General features: G+C 48.9%; 1 protein-coding gene across 4 annotated transcripts in view; it reads right to left on the minus strand.

The window, feature by feature from the left end:
• Nucleotides 1-15,086, minus strand: part of MAPKAPK2 (MAPK activated protein kinase 2) — a 71,809-nt gene that overhangs the window by 4,283 nt on the left and 52,440 nt on the right. For 3 of the 4 annotated variants that reach the window (XM_074936105.1, XM_074936108.1, XM_074936106.1), the window contains exons 2-5: nt 6,407-6,546; nt 3,506-3,570; nt 2,691-2,770; nt 718-844 (exon numbers count right to left, since the gene is read on the minus strand). In XM_074936105.1, coding sequence (XP_074792206.1) covers nt 718-844; nt 2,691-2,770; nt 3,506-3,570; nt 6,407-6,546 — 412 coding nt within the window. Of the gene's footprint in view, nt 1-717; nt 845-2,690; nt 2,771-3,505; nt 3,571-6,406; nt 6,547-12,989; nt 13,120-15,086 lie in introns of those variants that run through there. The other variant, XM_074936107.1, reaches the window with a different exon arrangement.

Below are 15,086 nucleotides of genomic sequence, written 5' to 3' on the forward strand. Positions count from 1 at the left end.
GCAGTGGGGAGCCAGGACTAGACTAGCAAGGGGTGCTACACATTAGGCCAGAGGGGCATTCACAGAGCTGTGTGGGGCAAGTACAAGGGAGAGTCTCACGTGCCCACACTGAATTGTTTATACAATGCCCTGATGTGTGCTAGGTGCACTGCAGAAAGAGATACACACATGCCCCTGCCCTGCTTAGCCCACCTGGCACGGCACTTGGGATGGCATTTGCAATACACCTGGTTGTAATTGTCACCATCAGCTCCGGAGCAGGGACCACAGAGGAACAGATCTCCAGGGCATGTGCCATCAAACCCGTCCTCTGGGCTGCCCAGCTGAGGAGTTTGGATTTGAACATGGCAGCTGGGATCAGAACCCACAGCCCTTCCAGCTCTGGAGCCCAGACCTAAATTTCAGATCCGAACACCCCAAAGCAATGGTACTGTCTGGATCAGCGTTCTGCTTCTCAGGCCCAACCCTACACCTCACTACAGCTATAGTTCAAATTGAAGTTATGGGCCTGATGCAGGAATTACTGGGTACAGTTCTCTGTCTTGTGTTATATAGACAGCCAGACTAGATGATCACTGTGGTCCCCTACTGGCCTTACAGCCTCTGAATCCACAGCTCCTGGCCTTCCCTGCACAAAATAGCAGCAACAACAGGAGATTCCGGATGCCCGCAATCCCCATTCCCTGGCAGGGGGCGAGTCAGCTTCCCATGACTTACCCACGTAGTAAGGTGTGTAGCACGGTGTGGCCAGGGAGTTGTGGGTGGTGGTTTCTTTAGCAAAGCCGAAGTCGGTGAGTTTCAGTACAGTGTTGGGCCTTTTTGAGGTGTACAAGAGGTTTTCTGGCTGTGAAAACACAACGAATAAAAAGCAAACTAAGTGCTGGCCAAGTCCTCCGGGCTCCTACCTCCCGCATAGCCAAGGGCAACATTAGAACAGTGCTAGCATGTCAGAGTCACTGAAAATTTGACCATGAACATATCAATGGGAGCCGTGTGGTTCTAAGTGAGCCAAAGAGGATTCGATCCACCCCATTGCAGCTCAACTCTTGGCACCTTGCTGACTGATTTTTTCCCCCCTAGGGCAAGACCTGATTTGAAACAGCTGAAGTGGGTTCTGTACCAGAGATCCCAGAATCATCCCTTCTCCCCCCCCTCGCACCCCTGAGCCTTCCAGATCCTAGCTAGGTCCAGAAGCAGAAGTGTGAAGATATGGCATGGTTAGTGGGACTTCCAGGCCAGTTCTATAAACCCCAACACATAGTAAGGATCTACAACTTCTGAGATTTGTTACAAGCCAGTGAATGAGACCTGGGATATTCTGCAGAGAGCACTGTCTCCCACACCAATTGACACTGAAGAGCTAACAGGAGGGGTGCGGACACTGGCAGTGTGGAGTTGTATAATCATTAGGGAAGGGCAAGTCTCACAAAGCCTGAACCCATCCCTTGCCCCTGGGGCTTGGTACTATTCAGGCAACTTGCACTGATTTTCCCGACACAATTTTAGATCTTCAGTCTTCATGCTTTTGTTGACAGCTCTCTCTCCACCCTCTCCCACACCATAATCTGCTCAACCAGGAAGCTGCGTCTTTCAGGGAACTGCGTGCACCTTTGCAATTTGTAAATCTGTTGCCAACTGGGGGGTGTTTAGCCCCAATATCCTGGGGAAATTCCAATCAAAGTTACTTTATTCTGCTTCTGCAAAATTCCCCGTGGTTTCATTTGGACGTGGGACTCTTCTTCACTTCCTGCCCTAGGCAGCGATGCCATGTGACTGCGGAACAGCTGCTGTGGGGTGGCTGTGTTTCAGAGGTGGATGGAGGGTTTTTGTTTCTGAATGTCACCTGCTCCCCACACTCATCACACCCCAGTATACAAACCTCTTTGGGATGACAGATGCTATATGAAAATACAAGACCATATGAACAAGGAAGTCTTGCCTGCTTACAAGTGAATTCTAGAACAATTCAGACCTCGCCCTTTAAGAATTCTGCTGCTCTTGCAGAAAGGAAATGCCATTTTTACAAGAACTCATTGTTTCAATGGACATCACCCTGTAGGGCAGGGAAAATGATAAGGGCCAAAGGGCCAGGGCCATACACCAGAGTAGAGGAGACTTCAATTTCAGCAAATTATCCACTTCCCCCTAAGCCAAACCAGCCACCATCTCACCGTCTCTATCACAGGCTCTGACTGATCTCTGCAGGTAACCTGCAATGAAACCCCAAGGCCAGCCAGAGCTGAAGTGCATTGGCACTTTCCCCAGCTGACCTCTGCTTTCACGGAGGCCGTTCCCATAGACATGCACAGAAAGATGGTGCCCAGACCAAAAACCTATGGTCCAAACACCCTCACCCTGGAAGGGTCCAGCTCCTTATCCGAAGTGACATGTCCCCATACTGACGGAGGCAGGAGTACAAGAGTACAGCTGTCAGCTCTTGTTTGAAAGGAGCCAACAGGAGCCATGAGCCGCACTATTCCTCCTCCCCATCCCGCACTCTCCTGCCTTTCAAAAAGCACGAGTTACTTGAGGCCGGTTAACCTCAGTGGGCCTCTTAAATGCAAGCTAGGGAGTGGCTGCAGCACGCCTCTGGATTGTACAATTTTATGTGGGCCAGGGCACAGGGGGTCGAGCAAGCAGAGGGCAAAGACCTTGAAAACATGCTCTAGCATCCGCTAGGCACGCAGTACCTTAACATCCCGGTGCGCTATGTTAATCGAGTGCAAGTACTGGATGGCTTCTCCGATGCTCTTCATTATTTCTGAAGCCTCTAGAGGAGTTAAAGAAAATTTAAAAGTATTTAAAATTCAGCCACTCAAAGTAAAGCCACTCCCCCAGGTGATCCAAGTGCATCTCTGAAGGCAAGAGCTGGAGAGCACCACAGAGAGACCCTCTGAGCATCAGAAGGCAAAGAAGCACTTGTGCCGGAAGTCTCTCTTTCCAAGCAGGGTTCTTCACATGGGACCTGCCCATAAAGAGAGTAGACCTGCTACAATCACTCCCAACAAGAGGGATTTGGGGGAGCGCCAGCCACTGGCTTTGACCTGAGACTGTTTAATAGGCTGTCTCTCAGTACGCCTAACTGAGACCACTGCCTGCCACTTTGGGACATGGGGAGAGGAAGGGAACAGCTCAGCTCTCACACTTAGCTGCAGGGTGGCTGAAGAGTGCCGGAGCACACAAATCTGAGCTTCAGGCAGGATTAGAGCTGGCTGGGAAACCATCTTGCCTAGCTTCCCAAGGAAAAATTTCAGTGAAAATGGAATTTTTTTTCCTTTCCAACATTTTTCTGGGGAAAAGAATCAGGTTCTCTTAAAATTGCCCACAATATGTTAGTCAATGTTTGTGTGTGTGTGTGAAAACATTTCTTTGACCAGCTCTTCATTTTTCAGTGAAACGTCTGGTCACAGAAGTTCCAACCAGCTGTAAGGCAACAAGTTTTCATTCAACAGCAACCAACATAAAACAGCCAAGGGGTTAAAAAAGCCACCGGTCCACTCCGTACCCCGTTCCGTGAAGGCCTGGTCTCCCCTATCTTGAATTCGACTGAAGAGCTCCCCACCATCCAAGCTGAAATACAGAAACAAGTGGAGTTAAAGGCGTAGCCGCTACCTCCCCTCCCCCCCCACCCATCCGGCCTCTCCAGCGGGTCTTCAAGATCCTCACTGATCATTCCAAGCCAAGTGCGGCCAGGAGTCGCTGCACTGAGCTTTGGGGAGAAGCCCCAGTACAAACTGCAGGGAATGAGAGATCTTGCAACATTTCTGGCTTTGTTCCCAAGTTCAGGGAGATTAACCTCCCTTCCTCCCACCCCTGACTACCAAAAACACCCTGCCTCCAAGTTTGCCTCTTTTGTGCACCCTCCATTTCCAGCCCTCTCTCCCCTCTCCAGAAAGCAGCCAAGAGAGACTGCAAAGCAGAGGACTCCCTCTGCTGCAGGCAGGCAACGGGCCAGCCGCTGTGGGTTTCCTGGCCACATGAGAACAACTGTACAGCGGCACCTTTACAATAAAGAGAGCAGATTGCTCTGGAAACGCTAGCTGGCCTACTTTTCAGCAACAGCCACTGGAGCTACATTCAACCACAAAAGCAAGGAGGCATTGAACTCAGAGTTCCACCCAGCCTGTGTGCTCAGGTCACACACAGCACAAGCTCATATGCCAGTCAGTCACCTGACAAGCTGGGTGGCTGGCAGTCGGCAAACTTACTGAGCACAAGGGCAAATGGGACAAAGCCCAGCAGCACCCTGGTGCTCCAAGAGGTTCTGCCCCAGGCAGCTCCCACTGATTTCACAAACCCCAGGCCTCAGACCGGGGGCTTTGGTCTCTCTGAAGAGTTCTGGCTTTTGAAGCCACGAGCCCAAGTTATGCAGAGTCAACGATGCAGCTAAAATAGCTGAATACAAAGCTAACTTCTCTGTATCCACCTGGCTGTTGGAGGAATACAGGACGGACAGTCTTGGCTAAGGACTCAGGAGATCTGGGGTCCATTCTCAGCTCTACCAGACTCCTTGAGTGACCTTGAGCAAGCCACTTAGCCTTTCTGTGCCCGCGCTCCCCATCTACGGGAAACAACATTTCCGGGTTATTTCAATGGCAAACTCTTTGGGGTAGGGACTGTCTCTTGGTACGTGTCCATACAGCAATGAGCACAGTGGGGCCCAAATCTCAAACAGGCTTCTCAGCACTACCCCGATACAAATAACAAGCACAGAGCCAAGCTATGCGATCGAAGGTACGGAAAAGGAGAGAGAAACTGTGTCAATGCTAAGAGCTTCACAGCCACGTACTGAGTTACAAACGCCCGGATCTGAACGGAGACACTAACAGACCCAAGTCACAGGGATGTACGTTTCGTGTCTGTTTCCTCTTTGGTTACTTTCCATCTTATACAAGGTCCATCCTGGCAGTATCTCAGCCTATTCCAATCCATCACGCTCAGGCTAGCTTTAAAATAGCAGGTGGCTATTAAAACAATGCTTCAACTAGTTTCACACGCGCATTTGGCAGGATTCCTATTGCTCGTCTCCCCACGTGTACAAATGAGCTTCTCTGCCTGCGGACACCCAGGATCTCAGCACAATTGTCAGAAGCATCTTCCCACACAGAGGACTCAGAAGGCTCTTGTGCAACAGATCAGCAGCCAAACCCTTGCAAACCCTGAACTGCTCCTCCGTCGCCCCCTCCCCGCCCCCTGACAACCCGTTGGCCTCTGCCAGGGGAGAGGTTTTAGCAAGGCAGCTGCATTAAAAATCACAGCTGTGGTTGGGATGTGGTTTCGATACTTTCCCCTTCATTCCTCCCTCCTCGTATCAAATTTCTGAGACTCGCTCAGACGTTGCTGTGAACACCAGCCTGTGTCACCTGCTCCTTGCCAGTGGCGTACCGCTGGCCTGACAGCCACTGCTGCCCAACCACCAGCTCAGCCCCACACTTGACAGCCCGCCGGGCACTTCAAAAGCTACCAACACCTTTTTCGTGGCAAAAGCAGGTCCGGTTTATGAAGAACTCTTTGCAGGTGAGACTATGATGGGGTCTGTTACAACAAGAACAAGGACCCACGGACCATACACCTGCTTACCTAGCTCCAGATTTTCCAAATGACTCCACAACCAGCAGCTCACACTCCGGCCCCAGTTCTGGGTGCCGAGCACTTGGGAAAACCTTCCTACATCTCTCAGTGGCTTTGTTTTTCCCTTATCATAGAAGGCCATTTCCCCCCCTACCAATGCCGCCTCAGTCATTCCAAGAACTCCCCCTACACACTGAGGTTAGAATTCAAACAGCCCCTTCCCACCTCATCTATAACAATGCTCAAGGGCTAGAATAAAAAACATTGTGCATTTCGATAGCAAATTCTGTTTCAGTTCAAAGATCATGAAGCCTTCTACGAACGTTAAGGAATATTTTCACACCGTGAGGTGAACAGGTATTAAAAAAAAACCCATATTACAGATGAGGAAACTGAGGCACAGAGCGGTAAAATGACTTGCATAGAACCACCCGGGGTGTCAGAGCCCAGGAGTTCCTGGCCCTCAGCCACGTACTCTGACCAATAAGCCATGCTGCTTTCAAAATGGTTGAATTCATGTGATGGCAAGGTCAGGGGTAAATCCTGTGAATGCAGGGGACACTGCCTTTCCAAAAGGCACATGGCCTGGCCTTCAGACACCAATACTTAGACGTGTTGGCCGCCAACCATTCACGTGCTCAGAACACACATGGTATGAGGCAGTGGGAGCCTGGGCACCAGCTCTTTCTAGATGATCCCCGATATCCTAAGATTCCCCAGGCATTTCCCACAGGTTGCCCAGCTCTCTAGAGCGACGGTCTCCCCTGAGGGAAGTGAAGCGGTCAAGTGGGAGGAGGGATTTGGCTCGTTTCTCCTCTCACACAACAACACTTACCACTCCATGACTATAAGCAGGCACTTCTTCCCCTGGTACAGGTTTTCATAGACATCAATGATCTTTACAATGTGGGCACACTGCGATGCCCTCCAGTGGAGTTCGACTTCCCTGCGGGCTTTGGGGCAGTCCTGCAGCATCTGAAAGAAAGAAAGAAAATTCAGTCTTTTCTCCCCCCCCTCCATGCAGCAGAATTTCCAGATTCACCATTTTGTCCAAGACACTTGAACAAAAGGTTCTGGATTCAAAAGGTCTGAGATGTTGCCATTAACACCATGATATTCTGCTCATAAAGCTTTAATGTGATCTCTGTTAGACCTCTGCAGATAGATCAGGGAAAGATGCAACTAGGGGCATGAAGGACAAAGTAACAGAGACCCATGCATTCTCAGCCATTATTATTCGGTCTGAGGAAACGGCACATGAGTTAAGTCTAGCCCTCTACTATGCCTGGAGCGGACGATACAGGCAATCCCAGCCATTTGGTTCCTAGCCAACGCAAAACAAAAGCAACAGCTAGTAGAAGTGTATAGTTGTGTCAACAGCGTTAATTCCTGCTTGAGCGTAACTTGGGAAATAGGAGCCCTTAGATTAATCAGACTTGCAAGTAAAGGCCAAAGGCGTCGATACGAGCAGCAGAAGGCCTGCACTTACTACATATCAACTAGGAAATAATAAACAACAGCAGCCAAACTCTCAGGGAAAGCCAGACCCTGTCTGAGGGGTTATTTAATTTTTATTTGGGATAGACACTGCAACCGTTCACACCCAACAAAGGCAGACGACAGCGTTACCCCGGTACGTTCTGCTTTCTCTCCCAACACTTAGCTTTAAAGTCAGGGCCAGAAGTGCCACATCTCAGCCCGGCACTGGGACCCATCGCAGGATGAGTGCAACTGGACCCTTGGGTTCCACATCAGAGTGTGCCCCCCACCCCCCACACTTTGGCAGAGGGATGCTCAATGCTCCCTTCAATGACCCCACACATGCAAGGGGGGAGGGACAGCTCAGTGGTTTGAGCATTGGCCTGCTAAACCCAGGGCTGTGAGTTCAATCCTTGAGGGGGCCATTTAGGGATGGGGCAAAAATTGGGGATTGGTTCTGCTTTGAGCAGGGGGTGGGACTAGATGACCTCCTGAGATCCCTTCCCACCCTGATATTCTATGATTCTATGATGAGGGGAAGGAGGTTTGCTTGCGCACAGTATGCAACCCCCTCCCACCCACCCCCCATCCTTTTGGAGGCAGAGGAAGCTAGCAGCAGACTAAGGTTGGCCAGGAAAAAAAAAAACAAAAAAAAAAAACACTCCCATAACATCAGCACCTGGCATATTATCGGTGTTTACAATCTGCCCATGCGTTGGACTGATGGGCCTTTGGAGCCCATCCCCTCTGTGCAGCACATGCTGCCTAAAAGGAGTCCAGCAGGGAGCAGCTGTTTGCATTTTCTGGTCGATGGTGCCATCTAGCGGCAAAAAGTGGCTGCATAAAAATTCTTGCCATTCTGTGGACCTGAAGTACACACAAGAACATGCAGAGGAGCTGTTCATCTCATCACTCCCAGCGGCTTGAGCTTTGTATTGGTCAAAGAAATCAATCTATATTATGAAAAGGAGGACTTGTGGCACCTTAGAGACTAACCAATTTATCTGAGCATAAGCTTTCGTGAGCTACAGCTCACCTCATCGGAATGCATCCGACGAAGCGAGCTGTAGCTCACGAAAGCTTATGCTCACATAAATTGGTTAGTCTCTAAGGTGCCACAAGTCCTCCTTTTCTTTTTGCGGATACAGACTAACACGGCTGCTACTCTGAAACTAATCTACATTATAAACATCTGCAAAATCCTCTTGACTTTTTTTTTAAAATCACACTTTGCACTCATGCAGCACCTTTCCCCGGAGGACCTCAAAGAGCCATACAAACCAGAACAAGCTACAGCTATGTCTGCACTACTGTGGTCAGTGCACCTACGCTACACAACTCTAGCTATGTGAATAACGTCAGTAGATGTACCTTAGGTCGAGTTACCACAGGGTCTACACCGCAGGGCGTCGACGGGAGAAAATCTCCCGTCGACTTACCTTACTCTTCTCGTCAGGGGTAGAGTACAGGGGTCGACCGGAGAGCGATCTGCAGTCGATCTGGCAGGTCTTTACTAGAGCAGCTAAATCGACGGCCGGTGGATCGATCTCAGAGCGTCCCCGCTGTAGTGTAGACCTGCCCTCAAGCCTCCTCATGCTCCTTTGAGGTATGTCATGATCATCATCCCAGTCTTACAAATGGGGAAACTGAGGCATGGATAAGGAAAGTGATTTTCCCAAGATCGCACAGTAGGTTAGTGATACATGGGGGATGGTTTACACTTCTGACCTTATGAAACAGGTTTTTCTGCTGGGCTTATTCAGTCCATTGGATCTAAATTAGAGCAATGTTACAGACAAATCAACAGTAAAGGCCAATTGACAGATACTGAATCCATCAGCTACACCATTAAACACCTTAAAGAGGGTACAGGGAGAGGGTCAGAGGAGAGTGTTACTACTCAAAGACTTGAAAGGTCATCATGGATTGGTCCATTTAGGATCTTGCTGAGTTGCACGAGTCTGGTTTCCTTAATTACATCAATTTACCCAATAATTGCTCTTAATAAAATAGCTCTCTGGAGCACATTAACTAACTTCCTCATCCAATTACTGTTATTGGAGCACTGGCTATTGAATGACATTGGCTAAAAGTTGCCCTTCGTGCATTTATGAGGCTGGACCTAGAGTGGTGGAGGGCAACTATGCTTTTGGTACGTAGGAAATTGCGCTGGCATTCACTGAAATCAAAGGCAAAAAATGCTCCATCAGTTCAGTGGCAGAAGTATCAGGCCTCTACATAATAATTACAGCTGGTTAGAAACAGCAAAAAATGCTAGTGTGAATTTGAATTATTTTTATTGATTTTTCAAAGTTTCAAAAATACGGCAACAAAATATTTTGATCTCTGAGGCTGGTTAAAAAAAAAAAAACCACACACACACACACACACACACACACACACGCCAATAATGAAAGTTGGCATCTCAACGTTTTCCAAGGGGTTTGTTCTAGTCAAAAATTAAATTTTCCAGTTCCCATGGGACCTTTGAGGATCTGGGCCTATGCGCTCAGTGCTACTGCTGATGTTTCCTGGCTTAGAGGGACACAGGCAGGTTAACCATGCTTTTAAAAAACAACAAGTTATATAGATAAATAAGCTAGCATCACCTCAGATTATTAGCAGAGCAGGGCATAAGACCAAAGCTGCTTTGAGCAGTTATGCCCAGTAACTATTACAGCCTGCTACATTCTCACAGCTAAGTGGGAGGTAGCATGTTACACTGGACTGGGAGTCAGGAAACCTGGGTTCTTCTTGACTCTGTTGCCGTGAAACCTGGGGCAGATCCCTTTGAGAGACGCAATGACATGTACAATCATCTAGTGGAAGTGATAAACACCTGGGCTTTAGGGGTGCAAATGCTGCCAAGGAATGGCAGAAAGAATTAAAAGTTTGGAAGGGGAGGGAAGGATTTAATTTTAATTTTCTGAAGACACTTTCTATTGCAATTACAGAGGGGAAGTTTGAGAGGGTCCATTTAGCTGCTGTGGATCCCTTTAAAAATTGCTAGGCTGGATGTGGAACATTAAATCTCCACAATTAAGAGCCCTGGGATATCCCAACTGGGTGCTACGGACTCCTGAAACACACAGAATTAACGTTGGTTGGGGAACACGCACAGCATGACCTCACACCTGAGCACCACAAAAAGCCCATTAGCAACAAATCCCCCAGAGAGTCTAAAAAACCCATCCCATGCATGGGGAAGACAAAATAAACAAGCTCTAAAGAACAGTTTCTCAGCTTTTCCAGCAGGAGTCAACAGCTCTTTAAGGAGTCCCCTGATTTCCACAAAGGCTGCTCACAGCTCTCGGGTGCAGGAAAGATTTGCTCGTCTGCCAGAGTCTATTAATTACCACGTTTATCAGCATAAACAAACAGCCTTAAATACTGTATGTGCAGCAGTCTCCTAAATACAAGACAACAAATGTGTCTTACACAAAGCCACATACCCTCCCTCCCTGCCTCCAGCAAGTACCTCAAGGCTCGTTGCTGCATGCCTGCTGTTAAGTAGGCTGGATATTTGTCTCGCTGATTCTGCATCCAGGCTCTTGTTGGGGGTCTGCGTTTCAGTTTAATGGCAAAGCTAAGCACCAGGGCTGGGCAACCCAGGTGGAGAGGTATCTACCCACCCTTTCCTAGGGCACTCACCATATTTGACAGGTTTCAGAGTAACAGCCGTGTTAGTCTGTATTCGCAAAAAGAAAAGGAGGACTTGTGGCACCTTAGAGACTAACACATTTATTTGAGCATGAGCTTTCGTAAGCTACAGCTCACTTCATCGGATTTGGGCACTCAAACGCCTACCTCAGCTCTGCTCAGATTTACACGCTGCCTGTCTAATTTTATCGCCTTCGGCAGCACATGGCCTCAGATCGAGAATAAAGGCACAAGCTTCAGGCAAACAGTGGTTTGGAAAGGCACACACCAGAACATCAATGGTGTACTGGCGTGTGCTTAGGTGTGTAGCAACAAGCCAGACTATATTACACCCTTAAGGGAAAAGACTCCCTGTGGGGGATAGAACAAGGGAGTTCCAGCTCCCAACCGCCTGCTCTAACTACTAGGTTTCAGAGTAACAGCCGTGTTAGTCTGTATTCGCAAAAAGAAAAGGGGTACTTGTGGCACCTTAGAGACTAACCAATTTATTTGAGCATGAGCTTTCGTGAGCTACAGCTCACTTCATCGGGACTACTAGGTGACGCTGCCACCTACCTCTCTAGTTACAAGCCAAAAGTTTTCAGTTCAACGTTCTGCACAGAAGCCGGCTAGAAAAGCTTCCAAGAAACCCAAGCTGCAACTGGCAATTCCGTGTCAGCAAACGGCATGACAGCTCCTGGAAAGAATGCAGCACCAAGCCACAGCCTTCCCAGATACGGCCAGCCACCGTGTATACACACACTCAGCACAGAGCTAGGGGCCCCAGCTGAGGCCAGGCACATTCCACAGGCTGTCAAACCGGCATTCCAGGCTCAAAGACAGTCCACACCGAGGGGGAAGGGAGAAGAGGAGGAAACAAAGGAAAAGACACTAGCCTAGACTGGCTATTAGACAGAAGGGCCTGATGCATTCCTGGCTCAGAGGCCAGGGAGCAGCTAAGAAAACAAAAGAATCACTGAGGATTTCCCAGGCACAGTCAGGGAGCAGACAAATGTCACTCTCCTATGGCCAAATCCTCACGGATGTCACAGGATAGGAATCCTGAAGACCTATGGAGAGTGAGATCCTGGTTATGAGTTTTCAAATCATCTTACACAGAGTTCTAGAACAGGAATAAGATTCTCCATTAGCTGTGACAGGACATTTCCTCAAGAGGCAATTATTGTTTCTCTACTGTACAGACAGAGAAGGCAGCAACCCTTGGGCATGTAAACAAATGTGCTTTGGTTTTGTATTTAACCTCTCTCTCTCTCTCACCCACACCCCATATTTGCATGTGCCCTGATAGGTGAACGGGGCCACTCTACAAATATTTGCTGGCATAGCTGCGTCAGACAGGGGTGGGCAGAGGTGTGATCCCTGACTGACAGAGCTGTGCCAGCAAAAACCCCTACTGTAAATGCAGTTACACCGGCCAAACTCTCATTTTGCCTCTGTGGTTTATTTCACGGATGGAGAGAGAGGGGAGGGGTATGTGGAACAAGCTATCCTGCTGAAAGCACCATTTGGCCAGTATAAATGGAGTCCTTGCTAGGCGTGCTTTGCCAGGGTAACATACCAGTCTCCAATGTTTCGGGTTAGACAGACACCTGTCAGGGATGGCCTAGAATAGATAACACTTAGTCCTGCCTTGAGTGCAGGGGACTGGGTTAGAGGACCTCTCAAGGTCCCTTCCAGTCCTACACTTGTACAATTCTAAGAGGTGTGGGTTTTACACCCCCTGACTGATGTGTACATGCCAGTTTAAGTTTTAAATACAGACCAAGCCCAAGAGACCATCTCTGCCCCACTTTGGATTTCACCAGCGTGGGTACTATCTGGAATTGTTTCTAGCCCGGAAATAAAATCATATTGCGCCGCAGGGCCGATTCACAAGCCCCTTAGCACAGAAGCCTGCTGGGCTATAGAAAGGATACCCCATTTTTGCGATAAGCTCACCTTATCCTTGTAGGGCACTAGTCCAAATAACATTTAAAAAAAAAACTGAAACAAAGTTCACAGCTGCTCTTTCTATATGCCAGGCTGCCTCTAATTCATTCATGGAGTGTGTAAAAACATCACGCATGCTGGGGGATTTTAGCAGCAACTGGCACCAATAAAGTTCGCTGCCTCTAGGAATCAGAACACAGGAACGCTCCCCAAAGCATCTCAAGCCTGGGCTGAGCAGATCTCACTTTAAAGAACAGAAATGCACTCCAGCATGTGCTACTTTCTGAAATTAAATTTGGAGGTTTTTTGGTAGGGATTGGGGGAAAACCTCTGCCCATCCCCCTCCTCACCTTGTTCTCCCACACCATCAGAAAAGAAGCGTGCCCTTGCTGACAATCCATATGCATCTCATCACCAAATCCATGGTCGCTGACGACATCATGGCCACAAGCAAGTTCAGAACACTGATCCTCCTTCTTGAGTCAAAGGAAAGTCTCTGCTAGCAGTAAAGGGCCCATGCCAGCGTTCACTTCAGCTGCTCTGGTTCCAACCAGTAGAGGGTGAGAGACACCAGGCAAAACAGCTGTTTTGACAGTTTTTTGGCACCAGCCAAACTGGAAACTCAGAGCAAAGCTCTGGGAGGGGTGCAGGTCGCCCGGGTCAATTCTCATCAGTGGGGTAGTGAGCCCACCCCGATGACACGATACACACAGCTCTGGTATTTGTCCATTTCCTCTCTCTCTCACACGCTCTCTACCAATCCCCTTTATTGAGAAGAAAATCTCCCACACAGCACAGCCGGACTGGACTGGAAAGAGCATGAGATTTCCCCTGTGGGTGACCTGGTACCCTGGAGATATTGGGCTGGCTTGGGAACCTCCAGTTCTCACGTCACCACTGTCGGTTTCCCACAAGCACTCCGATACTGCAACAAAACCCAACTGGCACCTAACAAGCCCCAAGTGACAGGAGGGCAGATGCTGTTTTCTTTGCTCTCGTTTCTCTGAGGAGGCAGCCATGACGTTTTAAAATACACAGAATTTAAGGGGGCAACAGCCCACCCCAAAAAACCGTCATCACTTCCACCCCTCCCCCTTGGCTGCGCTCGCTCGGTGTGGTGCTGAGGCCGATAAAAGAACAGGAAGCACCAACCCTATAAAAAGCAAGGAAATAACAGAGTCATGAGAGACAAGAGGAAGTCATTGCTGAAGCTCCTTTCAGTGTCTGAAATAGATCGGTCCCCACCACCCACCCAACCAAGCCTGTGACCTTTGAAGATGGAGTTGCCCCGTTGCTATTAATGACTTACAGCGCAGAGCTGATCTTACCCTCCCCCCCGGCACACAAGCATGTGAAAACGGTGGGCCTGTGTACGTGCAATAGGGGTATTACAACTGGAGAGGCGCTAAAGAGGATTTGGGTTTTCAAGTTGCCTGGCTCACTGATGGGGTGGGGAGGTGTTCAATTGTGTTGTAGGTACTTGGGATTTTTTTTTGGTGAAGTTTTGTCAAGTGCACCCTGAGCCTATGGTTTCTCTCACATCTAAACACACACACACACACACACACACACACACAGAGGTGGCCGACTGTATCTCACGGTATATTTCACAGGGGCTCACACAAATTCATTTCATTCAATGCAGTTGCCTCGGGGGCAGAACGTGGCAGCCACTGAGTATCAATGCAGCGCAGGGGGTGAGGACAGAAGTGAAGCAGAATATTGTAGGACACTGGAAACACAAGGGGAATTTAAGGAGGCAAAATGAAACTTGGAATTTAGCCCAGATATAGTGTTTTAACAACCCTACGTTTGCAAAAAGGATCTACCATGAGCCTAAGCAGTCAGAGCTCAGAGCACAGCACTTGTATTCCCCTCTATGGCACAGCAAGGGCACCACCAATCAGGATGCTGCCCCTCCCCCCCCCCCCCCCCGCCTGGGTGGAGACACACATCTCTCGGCCTTCTGACCCGGGTATTCCCAAGCTGAACAGGTCCCTGCCTTCACTGTGTTGTTCCCAGCAAAAGACATTTTGCCTCCGCAGACCTGCTTTGCTTCTCACCTCAGACGGCACATAGTGTCACTGTACGAGGAAGCAATGAGAAAACATTGGTCAGCATGGCGGGCTGTGGCCTCAGTAGCCTACCCATAGCCAAGTTTGTGTTTTTTCTTGCAGGCATCACAGGAAAGGAGAAATTTAAGGGGAGATTTGAAGGACAATGAAGTCGTTTTGCAGATGTTTGCAGGGGAGCTCCTGGCCAGTATGAGGAGCAGCCCAGGAGAAAGACAAAGATACATGCGACACACGAGAGAGGGGGAATAGCAAGGGAACCTCCCTTTGAATTCTCCCAATAGTTTATTTCAATAAAAATCCGTCTCTTCTGACATTTTAAGAAACTACTATTTGCAGGACCCACAGTTAGACAGTGTGCTGTCTGCTGCAGCA

Source organism: Natator depressus, chromosome 21, assembly GCF_965152275.1.
Source record: "Natator depressus isolate rNatDep1 chromosome 21, rNatDep2.hap1, whole genome shotgun sequence".
Lineage (NCBI taxonomy): Eukaryota > Metazoa > Chordata > Testudines > Cheloniidae > Natator > Natator depressus.